At 37.9% G+C, this 17968-nt stretch overlaps 2 protein-coding genes across 2 annotated transcripts; one reads left to right on the top strand and one right to left on the bottom strand.

Moving 5' to 3' along the window:
• Nucleotides 1-915: 915 nt before the first annotated feature.
• Nucleotides 916-17968, bottom strand: LOC125230833 (centrosomal protein of 162 kDa). The gene is made up of 5 exons (XM_048136062.1): nt 17421-17968; nt 5000-5546; nt 3645-4160; nt 2670-2886; nt 916-1052 (listed from the first exon to the last, which is right to left on the bottom strand). The coding sequence occupies exons 1-4, from the start codon at nt 17802-17804 to the stop codon at nt 2753-2755; spliced, it is 1581 nt and encodes a 526-aa protein (XP_047992019.1). The 5' UTR covers nt 17805-17968; the 3' UTR covers nt 916-1052; nt 2670-2752.
• LOC125230832 (carboxypeptidase A1-like) lies at nt 7404-17426 on the top strand. Its single transcript, XM_048136061.1, has 10 exons — nt 7404-7543; nt 10829-11095; nt 11227-11598; nt 12243-12434; nt 13120-13253; nt 13788-13948; nt 15072-15203; nt 15709-15805; nt 16477-16623; nt 16959-17426. Exons 1-10 carry the CDS (start codon nt 7456-7458, stop codon nt 17196-17198), a joined length of 1830 nt encoding a protein of 609 aa, XP_047992018.1. The 5' UTR covers nt 7404-7455; the 3' UTR covers nt 17199-17426.

Below are 17968 nucleotides of genomic sequence, written 5' to 3' on the forward strand. Positions count from 1 at the left end.
TATGAAATCCCTTTACAGTCCTCTCGAGTTGTTGCGCCCAAAAAGCGAAACTTCCCAGCCCATTTTAAGGAACGTAAAGACAATATTTCATTGCATGTTTGAGAAAAATAATTTTGTACTATTTAATAGTGCGATAGAGACGGCCTGATGTTTTATCATTTATCGCGCGACCATGCTATCGGTGTTGAACACAATTTTATATGATAAACCGTTACTCATACGAGTATTAATACTCCATAATTCTTCTTTTTTATTTGCACTCCAAATCATCGACAATGGTCCCAAGCTATTAATGACTATAATTACCTAATACATACATATTAATCTTATAGTTTAATGTAAAATAAGATACGACTTGAAGGCACGAGCACTTGTGCTATGATTAAAATACCGATTAAAAGCAATATCAACTAACACAACACGAAAAATACGTATTTATTTCATTTAAACCGTTTGAAAAGTAGACTAATCTGTAATACGTTTTTTAAATCTACGATATCAACTGAACTAAATGGTGCTATTCAGTTTTCGGTCCCTATTTAACATCGGTATCAGACGGGTCAAATGGAATGTTTGTTTTTATAGTTATATATAAACCCTCAACACTAACTTAGGATAGCGACATTTAATTCAGCTGTAATGTACATAAGATGAAAGTATCAATTCTCGACACGCTAATGACCCGACATGACACAGAAGGCCACATTATTGACAATGACTTAAGATTGGTCTGACACCGTCGATCACTGGTACTTTTTCGAGGCACAAACGTTATCACATTACATTTCATTTAACATTAAAACTCTTTCCTTCAAACCAAATCAGCGCGCAGTATCCTTCCTATTTCTGAAACTAGGGTTGTCACCGGCCGCATGCACGTCATACTCTTTAGCGTTAGCCTGGTACTTCACAAGCTTGTCGTCGGCAGTCCTGACACGTTCTTGGAGTATTTCCACGGTTCTGGTGAGGAGCTTGATCTCTTCTTGCAAGGGGTAGACCTGCATGTTCATCTGCATCAGCTCTTTTTCGTGGGCTAGTTGAAGAGTGTGGAGCTACAAATGAAAAATCTTGTTAGTTGGCGTTCTCGAGCGAAAGATACTATTGGTAGTATTAGTATAACTAAAGTATAACGACGCTCCAACAATTTATTCGTATAGATAACCTAGGATCGAGTAAATAGAGAACTAGCTTTTGTCCGCGGCTTCACTCGTGTTAGAAAGAGACAAAAAGTAGCCTATGTCACTCTCCATCCCTTCAACTATGTCCACTTAAAAAATCACGTCAATTTGTCGCTCCGTTTTGCCGTGAAAGACGGACAAACAAACAGACACACACTTTCCCATTTATAATATTAGTATGGATTAATGTCAAAGTAAAATATGTAATGTATGGGCCAAATGGAGAAATGGCAGTTTATGCATGTCGCATACATGTTTAGTTAATTTAGTTTAGTCTAGTTAATTTAATTTTAAAATATAGTTGTAAAACTACTCTTAGGATATTAAGTAACTAACAACCTAGATATTAAGTCTATACTAACAAGGTCTATGGATTTTTAATTGGTCCGAAATAAACAATTTTTATTTTTTATTATTTTATTTTTATTTATGCACTGTGATAAACTGCCATCTCTCCATTTGGCCCATATTCTTAACTCGATATGTGTTAAAATTGTCAAATATTAATACTAGCTCCATCTAGCCGAAAATCAACCAAAGGTATAACGCCTCTATAACGCCACCTAGACGACCATACATTTTTCTTGATAGTTCCGAGGTGGGTACATTTTTTTCTTAAGTAGATCTATATCTATACGGAAGTATTTGGTATAGCGATACGAACAAATAATCTTCTGGTAACATGAGAACGTATAAGACGTTCCAAAACAATAGGTAAAGTTAAGACGCTTTCCCGAGTTAATTGCGATTAGTGTATGATGCAACTTGATGCAATATTTTATTAAGTGATTAATAATGGGCAATTAATAAGCTTAATTAGTACTTCCCTACTAGGTACTAAAGGATTGTAGAAGAGATATTGATATAGCCTCTATACGCAGTAGTAGTAAAAGTAACATATACATTTTAGACAACCCATTGAAATAAGGCAAAATTGACGAACGAACAACTAATGTCCCTGTCGCACTACGGAAGATTCAGGGCCGGTTGCATCAAACAGTCTCTCACTGTTAAAGCACAGTATAATAAAGAGTACTATCGTACAGTATGGCCACTCCCGCTCCCCGCTGAGTGCCGCCCACCCCCTCTCGGTTACCTCACAGTTACCGCCTGTCAAAAACGCGAACAGTCGACCTGTCATATGTCACTCATACAAGTGTAATACGCGTTCACCTACACGAGCTTAGACTGTGTGCTAGGAACGCGCCTCTTTCATATATTTGATCGCCAGTGTCCGAGGTGTGGTTAAAGCGTTCGTTAAATTTTATTGTATGATTTGTATGGGAAGTTCCATATACGTCTGCTGCGTGACGATGATGTGTCTGTCAAATGTGGTTGATGCAACTGGCCCTAAATGAGTGAGATATACTACCTACGCAAGTGAGAGCCCGCAGGTACTCAAGTGTATACATATGGAATAGTTTACGCTCCGTGGCTATTGCTCTTATTATTGTGGTCGCAAAATGGGGTCTGATAAACTTTTCTACTCACATCCTGAATCCTTTTCTTCTTAAGCAGTATAAACTCCTCATTGGTCCGCTTGAGCGAGTCGAGCAAACTGCTTCTTTCCTGCATCAGCACCTCTTGATGTTTTTACTCTCTGATAGTTCCGCTTCCATTTCGGATGTCACTTTGACTAGAATGTTCTCGGCTGATTTCGCGCTTGGCCTGTAGCCTGGTTTCTTTTGAGGATTCAAATGGAGGAGCACTGGAATAAAATAAAGCATACAAGATTTTAAACGTAAGGATAAAGCGCAATTTCCGTAATTTTTATTGTAGGTACAGTCGACTACAAAGATATGTATACACTTTTTCACCTTAATACAGTGCAATAAGGTGAAAAAATGGATACATGTCTTTGTAGTGGACTGTACATTTTTAGTTGTTGCGTTTTGGTGGAACGCTAAAACGCAATTGGTCGATGATGACGAGTCCGTATCACATGCGCGTTTGGTCTTATAGACTGCACGCTTGACTAACAGCGGTACTGCTGATGACACCATTTCAGATGCCCATGCCCGTATGAGCCGTATGCCCTCGCGAAGTAGGTAAACAGTCATCTACAGTTATTTAATGATAAGTAAAAGGTAAAGGATTGTAACACACGTAAGTAAAAGCTTAAATACCTAAACAGTAAAAGAAAAAGGTAACAACAACTAGGTAGGACTAAGGCCGGTTGTCCACTGTCATATGTTTATCATAGAAATATGATCATAGGTCTGTATGCCTCCCTTTTTCTCCAACGTGACGAAAAAGGACGGCATGTTGATGCCTATGATCATATTTCTATCATAAACATATGATAGTGGACTATCGGCCTAAGGCCTATTTGGTCAATATTATAAAGTGAGTTTCCGTGGTGATGTCCCTACTAAACGTTAAGTACAGGTTTTTCGCCAATATAGATATATACGAGATGAAACTAAACATGTTACATATAGGTACAAGTAATGAAATAAAACGCACCTTCCTTTTCCTTCTGCAGACTGCGTAAATTCTTCCTCAGTTCTTCCGTTTCCCGATTTATCTTAGCAATAGTCCTCTGTTTGGCCGTCAGTTCCGCCTGCAGACCCTTTATAGTAGCACAAAGATAACTGTCCTCCTTCAGTCTGTTTATAAGCAGCGCCGAATTTTGCGTCATCCTGCTCACGGCCGAAGACGCCCTGTCAGGTTTGAGAACCGTCTGCGTACTAACAGTATGAAAACCTCTAGGCACAGTTTGAGAAGCTGTATCCACCAAATTAAGCTTATTTAGCTTATTTTTCAATTCAGTATTCACTTTTCGGTCCTCCATTAATTGACGTTCTACGTCTATAATGTGGTTTTCGTACTTTTGTTTCATGTCACCAAACTTTTCTTGGAGGGTCAGCAGAATTCCCTGGAAATGCGTTTCTTTGTCTTTCAGTTCTTGCTCCAAACGCGCGATACGCTCTTCTAATAACTTTTTTTTATTATCCTCGACAGTTGACGATTTTGAAGCAACTGAAAAAAGGATATAGTTATTCAATCTACAGTTTGCTTAAACTTTTAGAAGCCGCGAAAGGTAATTTTAGCCTACTACTTACATATTCGCCTACTATATTCGTTCTTGCCAGATAAATTACCTACACGTTTGGTAGGAGTAAGTATGGATCGAGTCACTAATAGTGTTGTTATAAGACTAGTCTTGAAGACTTTTAAACCTTAAAGAGTTGCAAACCCTAAAGGTTCACGCTTTAAAGACTCAAGCGTTAAAGGTTTTAGCTCAGAAACGGTTCAGAACCTTAACGACTCAAGCTTTTTATGAGCTCTTAAGAGTGAGTCTTTAAGACTCGGGCTTCATAGAGAGCTCAAGCCCCCTAAACCTCGAAGGCCTGTGTCAAGCTTTAAGAGCTCAAACAACGAGCTTTATAGGCAGATATTATTTATTTTTAACCCTTAATTTGACGGTGTCGGTTTGGTAAATTTGAGGGTTCCGTACACAATGGGTAAAAACGTAAGTCTATTACTAAGACTCAGATATCCGTCCGCCCGGTCACGTCACCACGCTGTATCTCATGTATCTCAGGATACTAAAAAGTACGGAGCTCTCAGTGGGCGAGTCCGACTCGCACTTGGCCTCTTTTTTTTACTTCTGTTGACCTTAGGATCTAGTTTATTAAAAGCTCTTAAGACTTAAATGCTACAAACCTTATAGACACCTTCAAAGCTTAGGAGTCTTTAAAGTCACTAATGATGACGCGCATTTTTTTCTAATTTAAATTTCAATATCAAACCAATAAAATTCAGTTAGATACTTATCTCTTAGCACAGCCGTACACAATAATATTTTGAATACTAACCTATTAACGCTGAAACAGAGTCCGGATGTTTCCTCCTCAAAATCATCTCCATTTCCTTGACCTGCCTCTGCAAATCCTGAGTAATAGCAGAGTCCTTATCTCGCTGCAACGCCAAATTCTTCCTCTCATTACGTTCCCTCTGCAGCTCCGCCATCAATTTGCTCTCATTTTGTCTCACTGCTTTCAATTCAGCATTTCTATTCTCATATTCTTTCCCTAATCGTCCTATAAACTTTTCACATTCTACTAACTTGAGATCAGCAACATGCTTTTCTTCGTTTACTTTTTCTAATTGTTTTCTTAAAACTTTATTGTCATCCGTCAATTGTACGTTGGCGAGCTCCAGGCTTTTGGCTCTTTCAGTGGTGTCTTTTAGCTCCTCAATGACATGTTCGTGTTTGCAAGTTGCGGCACGTTTTGGTGAATTTGTGACGAACCTGGCGACTTTCGCGGACTCTCTTTTCTTGGAATCGATGACGCCGGCTGAATAAGGCCTCGCTTTGGGCTTCCGTCGTGTTTCGTTTTCTTTACTAGTCTGCTTAACCACCTGTAAAAGTAAAGATATCCACAATCAATTATGAAAGGGTATCTACATACAAATTAATGGTTACCTAGCCTAATGCGGAAAGTAAAGCTTATTCTAACTTCTGAATTACCCCAGTTTATTTTCTTTGACTGTACACTCATTATTGTGAACAATTCGGTAAATCCTTTTATTACTGCATGACAAATACCTACCTAAAATAATGCAATGTATTGCAAGTAACCTAATATCCTTATTTTCGTCTGCTATTAGGTAATATTGTATATTATAATATCACCTAATAAGGTAAATCATCATGTAAAGAAATCCCATTTGAAATACATCGATCGATGAACTAATATAAGTAATTACCTATGTAACACAATTAAATACCTACAAAACCATGGCGTTAAGTTCTTTCCTCTTTTTATGTACTTAAATTTGTGCAATGAAGTTTAAATCAATTATGTAATAAAAATTTAAACTTAAAAGTGAGTAGGTAACTCGAAGCCTAACACCATTTTACCGTAACATGAACTATATTCAGAGCAAACAGTTTTTCTATCAGGTTTCATCTAATATTAAAAATACGAAAAAGAAGAAAAACCCGTTCCTGAGAAGATTGTCAACAGTGAACAGTGTTAAATAACTGCAACTGGGGGCAGTGACCGAGCGGGCACCTCATTACGTTGTTGTCATTCTGGTTCCGAAATGGACATTAACATCGGAAAACTTCAATATTAGCAAAAAAACACAAGAAAATTAAAGGGTAGGTATCTAAACTAAACTAGGTACCTATTAGACTTATACCGACCGGGATATAGACCGTGATTATGTTTTGTTTCGTTCCCGGTCAAGTAAGTAAGAAGAAATTAGACTTATAGTATAATGAAAAATAACCGTGAATCAATCAAAATTTTTAGGTACGTATTAATATTTATTGCTACGTACCTACCTGACCTACCATGTCTAAATATATGATGTGATGTAAAAATATACAAAATGTTGCCTTATGTTCTATTTTTACGCTAATCCTCCACCTTATTTTGTCTAGTTAGTTGTCAGTTATGCAAGGAAGCCAAAGCTGAAAAACTAAAATTCTACGCCCCAAATGCCATTAAATGAAAATGAGATTTAGATTTCGAAAATATTCTTGAGCAAAATTGTAAGTTAGTAAAGGTTGCCAGAGGTTAAGGCAACGAGGGTGTGGGATTTTAGGGTCGGCGACGCGCGTGTACCTAACACCTATGGAGTTGTAGGCGTCTATAGGCTACGAAGACTGCTGCTACCACTATTTAGTGGCAAGATTAGAATTGCGGCCTTGGCAATGAGCTTCTAGGGTTCGACTGTTGATTTCGAGCGCACAAGTCACCAGAAAATCTGTAGAAAACGCCCAAAATCGTATTTTTTTAATACAAGAGAGATAGATTGGGAATCTAGTGGAATTAATTACTCTTTTTTATTATATGGGTAGAATTTAAACGGCTATTTGTAGAGCTACTATTGAACGCATTAGACGAATACGCTAATAGCTATCGACGATCTAAAATCGGTCCCTTGCTGCTTTACCTTGTGGCATCTTAATTATAAACTAGATCGACATCATTAGAAAATTTAAAATTAGAAAATTGACTACTCCCAAATACATCACACGCTGAATAACAATGACACCAAAACCACTTGATATTGAAAAGCCCCCATACAGTCAACAACATAGCTGTGAATACAAAGTAGCAAAACATGTATACACACCTTAATCTCCAGGAAACAAAGTTCTGTATAAATATTTTGGCACTTTGGCTGTACGTAGCTTTGTTGCTGACTGTACATCACATCACGCTGAATAACAATGACACCGAAACCACTTGATATTGAAAAGCCTCCAAGTTACGGCGCGGGCGCAAGCGGTCACTGCCAAGAGCTGTCAGTAGCCATGGAGTCGTGGACGTTGCTGGTCGTGCTTCTCGCGGCCTCGGGGGCCCTGGCCACTCCGTTTATCAACAAACTCGCTCCGGGACAAGGTAATAAAATTTATTCATAAATAACTGTTTAAGGTACTGTATTGTTCTGTTAAGAACTTTGCAAATTTTATCTGGTGAACTGAATTTTGTAAGCGGGTTTAAGTTATTGAAGAAGCTTTTATAGTATTTAAATTCTATTGTACTTATATTATTGTGATTTTGGTCATACTGACCATTAACTTAGGTACTTGCTGTCATAACCCAACCATGTCTAAAATAAGTAAATTTAATTATTTATCAAGCAGATACGTGCGATATGTCCAAAAATATTTTAGTTTTTTTTTTAATATTAATTATTCACAATAGACATTAGAGAACTCATACTTAGCTGATTCTTGTTATTTAATTTATTACGTGACTCTACCTTTGAATGGATACCACACAAACAATAGGTTATTTATTTACAGGGGGCAAAGTTGTTGTTTAACCGCACGTGCCAATATTGATACTCGAGTAAGCGAAAGATTCCAATAAAACTCCAGAATGTGGAATCTTGAAGATTGCTAGGGAAATTTTGTGACCGAGTGAAACACAAACATTTTCACTTTCAAAGATCACATTCGAGAATTTATTAAACATTTTTGACTCAAAGTCATCATTGTCATCAATTAAACGTCAATTCTTCAAGCCAGCTTTGCATGGGCGTCAAGTTAAAATATGTATGAAATTACTTTGCACTCTTGTGGATTACTTAAATGCAACTTTGCTATTCGTTTTTGAAGTATCAAGAGGGCCATTACCAGTTGGTGTGGTAACAATACTTTTAAACATAGATTATCGCCATTAAAGGAAAATTTCAATAGCGGTAATCTTTTATTTTACAACCATAAACATAATCTTCTTTTGATTGCTGAAACTAAAAGCAACGCTTTGTCGATGAAATTATCAATTGTCCGAGAAAAAAAACACTCGTCATATTAACCTATATATAATAGCAGAAAAAATACTGAGAAAAATAATTAAGGAACTTAAGAAGAAACAAAAAGGATCCTGCTTTGCCCATAGACCAAAGTACTATAGCAAAAATCTGTCTAATAAAATAACAATAATTAATTAAAATTAGTTGTAGCTCCTCAATAAATCAAAGGTAAAAGTGTTGGCCGCCAGCTCGAATACCAATACCAATGGTGCACTCTAATTCTGAATCGATTTGCGAGCGCCCGCGGTCGGCATACTAATTTACGCCACTTAGTAAAATATTCAAATGTAGCCTTTACTTTACCTGTGACATGTTTAATGACTTTCTCCGTGCTTTTCCACGTTAGAATATCTCTTTTAGACACCGCGTTAAAGTTTAGGCACACCTCGGACAATGGGGTTCAAATACATATATATATGAAAGAGGCGCGTTTCCTACGCACACAGTCTAACCTCGTGTAGGTAAACGCGTATTACCAATACTTGAATGAGTGAGGTATGACAGGTCGACTGGTCGCGTTTTTGACAGGCGGTAACCGTGAGGTATCCGAGAGCGGGTGGGCGGCACTTTCAGCGGGGAGCGGGAGTGGCCATATTGTACGATAGTATAGTATTCTATATTATACATATACTGTAGTTTAGGTCAAAGACGTCGATTAGTTTAAATCAATATATTGTCAAAGTCATTCACCTGCGCAAGAGTCTCCGTAACCTCAGATTTTATACGATGAGCAACTTAACTGTACGTGTCAAAAACATCAAATTCTGTAATAGCTTTTTAAAATCTATATTAAGTAGATGATTTAGATGCTTTCGTACAACAATTAAGTGCGGCAGCGGTAGATATTTTTAATTTAAAAAAGTCAATAGAGATATGTACTGTACTTATTATAATTATTTGTAAACTATTACCTTTACTTTTTTAGTTGGGTTCGTTTATGAGAGAGATCAGTTCCATTGACCACGAAATTTACTAGACCTAGGTATAGGTATACTATACCAAGACCATTTTCTGAGCTAACTTAAAGAAGGTGGACCGTTATTCACCATCCCGTTCAGAAACTGAAACTACATGTTTTTAGGGTTCCGTAGTCAACTAGGAACCCTTATAGTTTCGCCATGTCTGTCTGTCCGTCCGTCCGTCCGTCCGTCCGTCCGTCCGTCCGTCCGTCCGTCCGTCCGTCCGTCCGTCCGTCCGTCCGTCCGTCCGTCCGTCCGCGGATAATCTCAGTAACCGTTAGCACTAGAAAGCTGAAATTTGGTACCAATATGTATATCAATCACGCCAACAAAGTGCAAAAATAAAAAATGGGAAAAAATGTTTTATTATGGTACCCCCCCTACATGCAAAGTGGGGGCTGATATTTTTTTTTCATTCCAACCCCAACGTGTGATATATTGTTGGATAGGTATTTAAAAATGAATAAGGGTTTACTAAAATCATTTTTTGATAATGTTAATACTTTCGAAAATAATCGCTCTTAAAGGAAAAAAAGTGCGTCCCCCCTCTAACTTTTGAACCATATGTTTAAAAAATATGAAAAAAATCACCAAAGTAGAACTTTGTAAAGACTTTCTAGGAAAATTGTTTTGAACTTGATAGGTTCAGTAGTTTTTGAGAAAAATACGAAAAACTACGGAACCCTACACTGAGCGTGGCCCGACACGCTCTTGGCCGGTTTTTTTTTTATTGGTTACAACTGTAATGAAAGGTCGCTCTCTCAGTCTTCTCACATTAAATAGGTTTACCGCTTTAATAAAATAAAAGCCTGGTGAGCGTCTCATAAATATGCAACACCGAGGGCGAGAGACCCGTGCTTTTCCACTGCCCACCCGATCTTGTCTTAACAGTTAGGTGCAGAACTTGATTTTGTTACTACCGGAATTGGTTTAGATTTCGCTCACGTACCAAGGCAAATCCAGAATCACTGAACTCGGCCGGGGTTTTAATGTGTTTAGTTCCTTCCGGGTGAGTTAGGTAAAGACAACGCCATTTACATTGGCATATACCTACTTAGGTCTTGTAAGCTTTTATTAATAATCAATAATATTTTAAAAAAAGTGAGAGTTTGTAATCAATTGAATAAGGGCATATAAGGGCGTTATTAGGAGGGAATAGGATCTTAAAAAAGAAAAGAAAAATATTTATGTAAAATATTAGGTATACTCACGTTACGAGTATTAGCGCTAGCAACTGTTAATTATATTTAAAATCTGACTTATAACAAGACTGGGTTTTACGATCAATCTTTTTTTTGTAGAAGAACTATTAGTTAATATATTGAAAAGCTTATTTTATGACTTGAAATTGCGGATATAATTCTCTAAATTTAGTTCTTGAAAGCTAAGGATGTCTATTTTTTTTAGAATACCCGGCGAAAAACAGTGTTCGACAGCCATCTAACACAGAAGATGCATTAACTTATCAAGCTCAACCATCTGTATCAGAAATAACAAGCACCATTGCTGAGCCTGTAGGCTCCATAGTTGACAAAGTTGACGAAACACCCGTGAAACCTGAAGTCGAACCTGTAGCAGCAGATCCAGCTATTAAACCTGATGATGTAAACTCCATTGTACAAAAACCGGAAAATTCTGTATTAGAAATAACAAGCACCATTGCTGAGCCTGTTGGCTCCATGACAAAGTTGACCTGAAACCTGTAGCAGCAGAACCAGCTATTACACCTGATAATGTAAACCCCATTGAACAAAAACCGAAAAATTCTGTATTAGAAATAACAAGCACCGTTGCTGAGCCTGTAGGCTCCATAGTTGACAAAGTTCATGAAACACCCGTGAAACCAGAAGTCGAACCCGTAGCCGCAGAACCAGCTATTAAACCTGATGCTGTAAACCCCATTGAAGAAAAACCGGAAAATTCTGATTTACCCAATGAAGCTTCTATCAAATTAGATAGCCCAAACGAATCTGAACCTACAAAAACAGAGTCACAAGAAGCTGCAGTTGCACCCGCAGATCCCGTGATAGAAGAGCAACCAGCAGTTTTAATACCGAAGATAGGTGATGTGACAAAGAATGAAGTCAGAGTCGACTATACTGGAGCTCAGGTGTGGAAAATCAGTACAAACAGGACTGGAGTTCGTGGTATTATAACGAGACTTAGACGTAGAAACCGTAAGTAATTACGTTTTCTACTATGTAAAGTTTGCATATTGAAAAGTACACCAAGTAATCATTAATGCCAATTGTAACCCTGACATGTTGAGTAGTTAAAGTCACGATTAGACGCATTTTGCACATTAGCATACAATATTTTAAATAATGTAAGGTACGTAAAACAATTTGCAGCAATGCAATAAATCTTTTTTCCCCTCACTAGCTCGGAAACACGTGTTTTGTCCTTTAATACCAGCGGGTAAAAACGCATTTTATCCACTAGTGGGTAAAGTGATTTGACCTTGAATAAAGTCAAATTAACTGCTTTAAAATTGATAAAAGTAGGTGAATCTAGTAATAAAGATGATTTACCACCTGTGGAACTACTAGAAGCAGTGATAAACGCATTTTTTGCGTTGTTGTTTCCTCGCTATAGTGAGGGGAAAAGTTTTGTGTTACACTCGGGTGCAAATGTATTTTACTTCTCGTGTGTTAAAAAACTCGCAAGTTCAGGATTCTATTCTCGAACCACTCGCTTCGCTCGTGGTTCAACTATAGAATCCTTTCACTTGCTCGTTTTTCAATTCCACACTCGGCGTTAAAATACAACTTTGCCCCCTTGTATAACAAATAACTATTAATGGCCTTTTGTATAATTACAGTGCTCTCAACATGGGGAGGCGATCACTCGTCCGCCGACGTAGTTGTCCGGCAAGACGCAATAGATGAGGTGACGAGGATTTTCAAGCGGGAAAACATCTCGTATGTTGTCATCATTGAGGATTTACAGAAGAGAATCGATGAAGAGAACCCGCCTCTTAGCCCTGAGGAGATGGAGCTTCACGATAGAAGAGGTATGGACTTTACTGATCATTGTTTATCATAGAAAATAACGCAAAACTAAAGCTGCCATGATAGAATTCATCAATTCATTAATTTAAGAGCCTTGCCTAAATATCCGGAAACTTTATTCATTGGCCAAAGATTGCTTGTACTTTCGCCGGGAACCATTACATTACCAATATTCGATGGGTCCATATCGTTCTGTTGCAGCTAGAGCTTACACTTTTTGGCGTTACAGGGCCTCCCATCGCCGACTAGGTTTAGTGGGTGCCTATATGGGGTATAATTCTCTTAATATACCCATGGAATATTGGCCGGAAGCCCATTGGGGTTCGTTGCTAGACACAACTGCACGATTCAGCTAGCACGATCATGAGTCGCATCGAGTGTTTATTTACAAAGTTTTATTCGAACTTTTATTTGCAAAAACAGCTTTACATTATGAACAATAAGGAATATATAAATGAAAAACATCGAATAAGATAAAGGAGATAATCACTTGATGTAAAGATAATAAGGCTCGAGCTACTGTGTCTAAAAACACCTAAAATATTGCCTGTGGTTGCATGTTCTGTTCCACTGACCCAATTGTCCGGCAAGTCATGACTTTGTAACTAACTGCAAGTGTGATAGAACTCGTTCGACACCTTTAATATTGATAAGGATTTTAAGACTAAGTATGTTTTTTGTTTTCAGGACATCGCATGACCTGGAAACAGTATCACAGGCTGGAGGACATTCACGGATTTATGGAATATCTAGCTAAAACGTATCCGACTCTGATTAGCACGAAGTCAATCGGAAAATCTCATGAAGGTCGTGATTTGAAGGTATTTCTATTTACTGCTTATAATGACATGCGGGTACTCGTTTCAAGATCGTGATCTCGCGAGTCAATAATGATCCTTTTAAGATCTAATTGCTTTTAAGCGATACTAAGAATCTTGGAATTTATACAAAATGTATCTAAATCCACTAAGCAGCTAATAATCATCGGGTAACCTAGAATGGAAATTTCTTAATACATACCAAATTGAGTGCTACGATTGAGTGATTGATACCTACATAAAGTCCAAATATGGTTTTTTCTGACAAAACAGAATTTTATTACACCTACAATGGCTCTGGACAACTTTACTGCCCCACGTGCGACAGAGTTTTCAAGACTAATCTGCAAGCCATATCCGAGCACACGCTCGTAACGTAACTAGCTAGGGTCGCCGTTGCCGATTACGGCATGGATAGCTATATACATTGATTTATTAAGTAGAGCCACCCATCAGGGTGGGGGTGACATTTCACTTTGGCAAACTGTTTAAGTTCTGGTCGGTGCAAAGTTACCTACAACTGATTCTATATTTTAGGTGTTAAGAATATCCGACGGCAAGCCAACAAACAAGGCGGTGTTTATCGATGGCGGTATTCACGCCCGGGAGTGGATCAGTCCGGCGACCGTCACCTATTTCATCAACCAGTTCGCGGAGAACTTCGATGAGGAGTCGGATGACATCAAAAACACAGACTGGTCCGATATCTGATACCTATTGATTATTTATGTACGATGCGATAATGTCGGGACTCGCGGGAGGCGCCGTTCTTAAAGAGACGGGCGTGGCATGACGTACCTATACTTGAGTATTGACGATACACAAACGTAGAAAATGTATACAACGTCAAAGAAAGATCTTGCAACCTTGCATGATTATGCATACGGACGAGTCACCACAGTCACACCACGCATGCATACTTGGGCATATGCCGCATATGCTTCGGTAAAAGTAAAATAGTGCTAATGCTATTGCTATCCCTCCCTTATTCCTTGAAGCTACGGTACCTGCTAATTTTTCAACATTGCTGTCCAGCAACACAATTTGGATATATTAATCATTTGTTTGTCGTATACCTCGAAATCAAAAAATCCTTGTAGCTTTTCACCTATTCGCGTTTCGCCGCGATCTCAAAATTTCTGAACAATATTTTTTTCTTGTAGTATGATTTTTGGTCGCCAATTACAATGGTGTATAAAATTCATAGTATATTTATTATTCTGCCTTTTTTCACTGTAGTCGCTTTTCACCTCAATAGATATTTGTTTGTAATGCGTTATTAGATATTGTGATATTTCCTTTTTTTTAGCACTTTAGTTTTGTTTTGCAAATGCATTTCGCATTTGTAGGTTTTCTCCTGGTTATTTATAACCTCGTTGTGCATATCACTGATATTACTAATAAAATATTATATTACTAATGCAAATGTTGATGTTGATATATGTCCATTTGACCACGTATTATATCCCAGTGATGTAGCCTTTTTTTAAAACCATTAATACAATAGTATGAGACCCAGGTAAAATGCGACTAAAAATATTTGCGGCTAACTGAATAGACTATTAGTGATAAACGCTACATTAAAATCTGCTACTGTTGTAAAAATCTATTGATAATATATGCAAGTAACAAAATATACTATCGATATTACACGCTACAACAAAATACGCTATCGCGGCAAAACGCGAATAGGTGAAAAGCTACAAGGATTTTTTGATTTCGAGGTATACGACTAACAAATGATATTAATAGGGTTGCATCCAAAGGTGTGTTTTGGGAAACCTTCTGGTTGCTATAAAACCAATGAATTTATTTTTCCAGGTATTTCTTGCCCGTGGTGAACCCTGATGGCTACGAGTATACGCACACAACCGATCGGCTGTGGCGGAAGAACAGGAAACAGAGCATCGGGGCTAGAGTGTGCTCGGGCACAGATCTCAACAGGAACTTCGGGTACTAAACCTAATCTAAAATTTAAAGAATATATCACACCGACCGTATAGACAAACATTCGCTGCAACAACGCATATGATTGTGATGTAGGTACCCGTAATTTAGAAACCACCGATATATAGTATTTTATGCTCTGAGATAGTAGAGTCTGTAGAAAGTCAGCGAGATTTTGACATCGACGTCATCCATAACTTGGCAGAAACCTCTCTAAACGTCCTATAATATAATACCCACTATAAAATCTGCTAGAGATGATATGCTTGCTAATGGTCTTACTGGTGTGGATGCTGAAGACCGTAAAAAGTAGAATACGTAAAGCAGGAAAGCGAACTCTTGGGCCTGTCAGTTGACGCTTCGTAGCATACTTTAGATATCTCTCTCTATCGCTCTTCCGTATTGGTGCGACAGAGCCAGTTGCGTAACCTTCGCCACTGAGCGAGCAATAGCGGAGGATGCAACCGATGTAAGGGCTCAGAAGAAATATTTCAACATCTATTCTTTACAGATACCGATGGGGAGGCAAAGGAGCTTCCAGTAACCCCTGCAGCGAAACCTTCCGCGGCAGAACTGCCTTCTCGGAACCGGAATCTAAGGCCCTCTCTGTGAGTACCCTATTCATCAAATAAGGACACAGAACACGGATAAGTCACCCATCAACATGACAAACCCTTCCCCTAAAGAATCAAGGTTGCTTCGCTTGTTTTCACACGTTCCATATGTATCTTTTAGAACAGGGGTCTAACATCGGCCAGCGGACCAAATCAGGCGCGCAAAGTCTCCTACGGTCCTACCCGCGCGAGAGCGGAAGTGTCTCGCTAGAAACAATACAGTGGCCCATGAGAATTTTCTGTGGCAGAGCAGATCCTGTGGCAATAAAGTTTGGAGTCCCCTGTTTAAGGCTTTCTCAAACGCCTCTCGAGATTCGAGAACCACTATTAAGATAACAAAACCAATTTCCCATACTTCATAAGATAACAGGTGATAAATATCTGCCGCTTTTGCAGCGCGCGCTTTCATATAAATTGCATACTTAGGTTCAATTGGAAAGTGCATGTCTTTGTCGAAGATTGTTATCAATGCACTATATTTAAAACAATAATTGATTATTATCAATACTTATAATTATTGAATTGTTACTGTCGTAAAATTATTAGATTACATAACAATTTCCTCTAGTTTGATGCTCAGCTATAGTACAGTACATAGCATATTATAGTTTTATGTGGCAAATATTGTATTCTGCATTATTCTTATGAAAAAATCTTCCCTTCAGGATTTCATCAAAGCCAGTGGTGCCAACTTCTCGGCATACCTGACATACCACAGTTACGGTCAGTACCTGCTGTACCCCTGGGGCTATGACAATGTGGTGCCGCCAGACTACAAGGATCTTGAAGAAGTCGGCAAAACTATTGCTAAGGTAATTATGATGTATGGTAAAACATATAATGTCATGTTATATCAGTATAATGTATAGCTGCCCAAATTGTTTTGTTAGAAAACCTACTTACTTGAACTTTAATCAAGTTAATAAATTTTCACATATTTCTATTTTTAATATGAAAATTTTTGAATCCCATATGAGAACATGTAATGTTTTTGTAATTTAATTTTTTTTTTATTAAGTTTACTGTTGGTACATTTTTTACTCCTGCATTATATTTATCTTTCAATTTGTTTATGTAAAAAAGCTAGCTTCAGCTAACTTGATAGTCTTTAACTGTAATCTACAAATATTTGCAATATTATTTTCAGGCTATTGAAGAAACCGGTGGTTCCAAATACTCAGTAGGATCGTCCAGCGGCCTCCTGTACCCAGCCTCCGGGGGCTCCGACGACTGGGCCAAGGCCCAAGGCATTAAGTACAGTTACACTGTTGAACTGAGCGACACCGGTCGCTATGGTTTCATCTTGCCCACATCATATATTGATTCTGTGGCAAAGGAGTCTTTAGCAGGACTTCGGGCACTCATGAAGATCATTCATCATGGTTAATGTTGCATTTAATAAAATGAGAATTTATTATTATTTAAGAACAGACGAGTATGCCATAGAAAAATAAGAAAATTTTAAAATAGGCAAATTTTACAAAGCTTGCTTGTGTAAGTGACAAATTGTACAAGATACTTAGGCAGTATTTAATTATTTATTTTTAATTGTTAGATATAAGTAAAAGTGACTTCAATAAATTATTAGAGATTATTTAAAAAAACTTACCTTATGCACAGGAGTTTTATTTTCAGTCTTAAGCTCATCAGCTGGTTTTGTAACTTTGATTTCTGGTACTTCATTCTTGCTAGCGTCGGGCGCTGCGTTTAGAACGGATGCTATAGGACTACTTTTCAATAGGTTCTCTGTTTCAAAGGCAATGTCTTCCGCTCTCTTGAGTATCACATCAACATCGTCTGTGTCACCTAGCAGACTGTTGTTGTTGTTGCCACCAGAAAGCTTGTTAATTTCAGTCAATATCATCTTGATTTCATCGTCACTGTCTTTAAAGTTTTCACAAGATTGCTCATTTTGTAAAAACTCTTTGGTGGACAAACTGTTGTCGTTGGAATTACTAGTGTAATCTCGCACGGAAACAGAACTTTGTGCCATTCTGAGTAATAAAATTCCCTGAATAACTGTTGTCTTCCAGAGTTTTACACGGTAATTGCTTACATACAATATTTAAGGTTTAAGGACACCAATGTTTAGCACAATGTTTAGGGAAATCCACAAACATGACAAACATCTTAAAACGATTGTTGCTAAGCAACCAC

Source organism: Leguminivora glycinivorella, chromosome 11 (genome assembly GCF_023078275.1).
Source record: "Leguminivora glycinivorella isolate SPB_JAAS2020 chromosome 11, LegGlyc_1.1, whole genome shotgun sequence".
NCBI classification, from domain to species: Eukaryota; Metazoa; Arthropoda; class Insecta; order Lepidoptera; family Tortricidae; genus Leguminivora; species Leguminivora glycinivorella.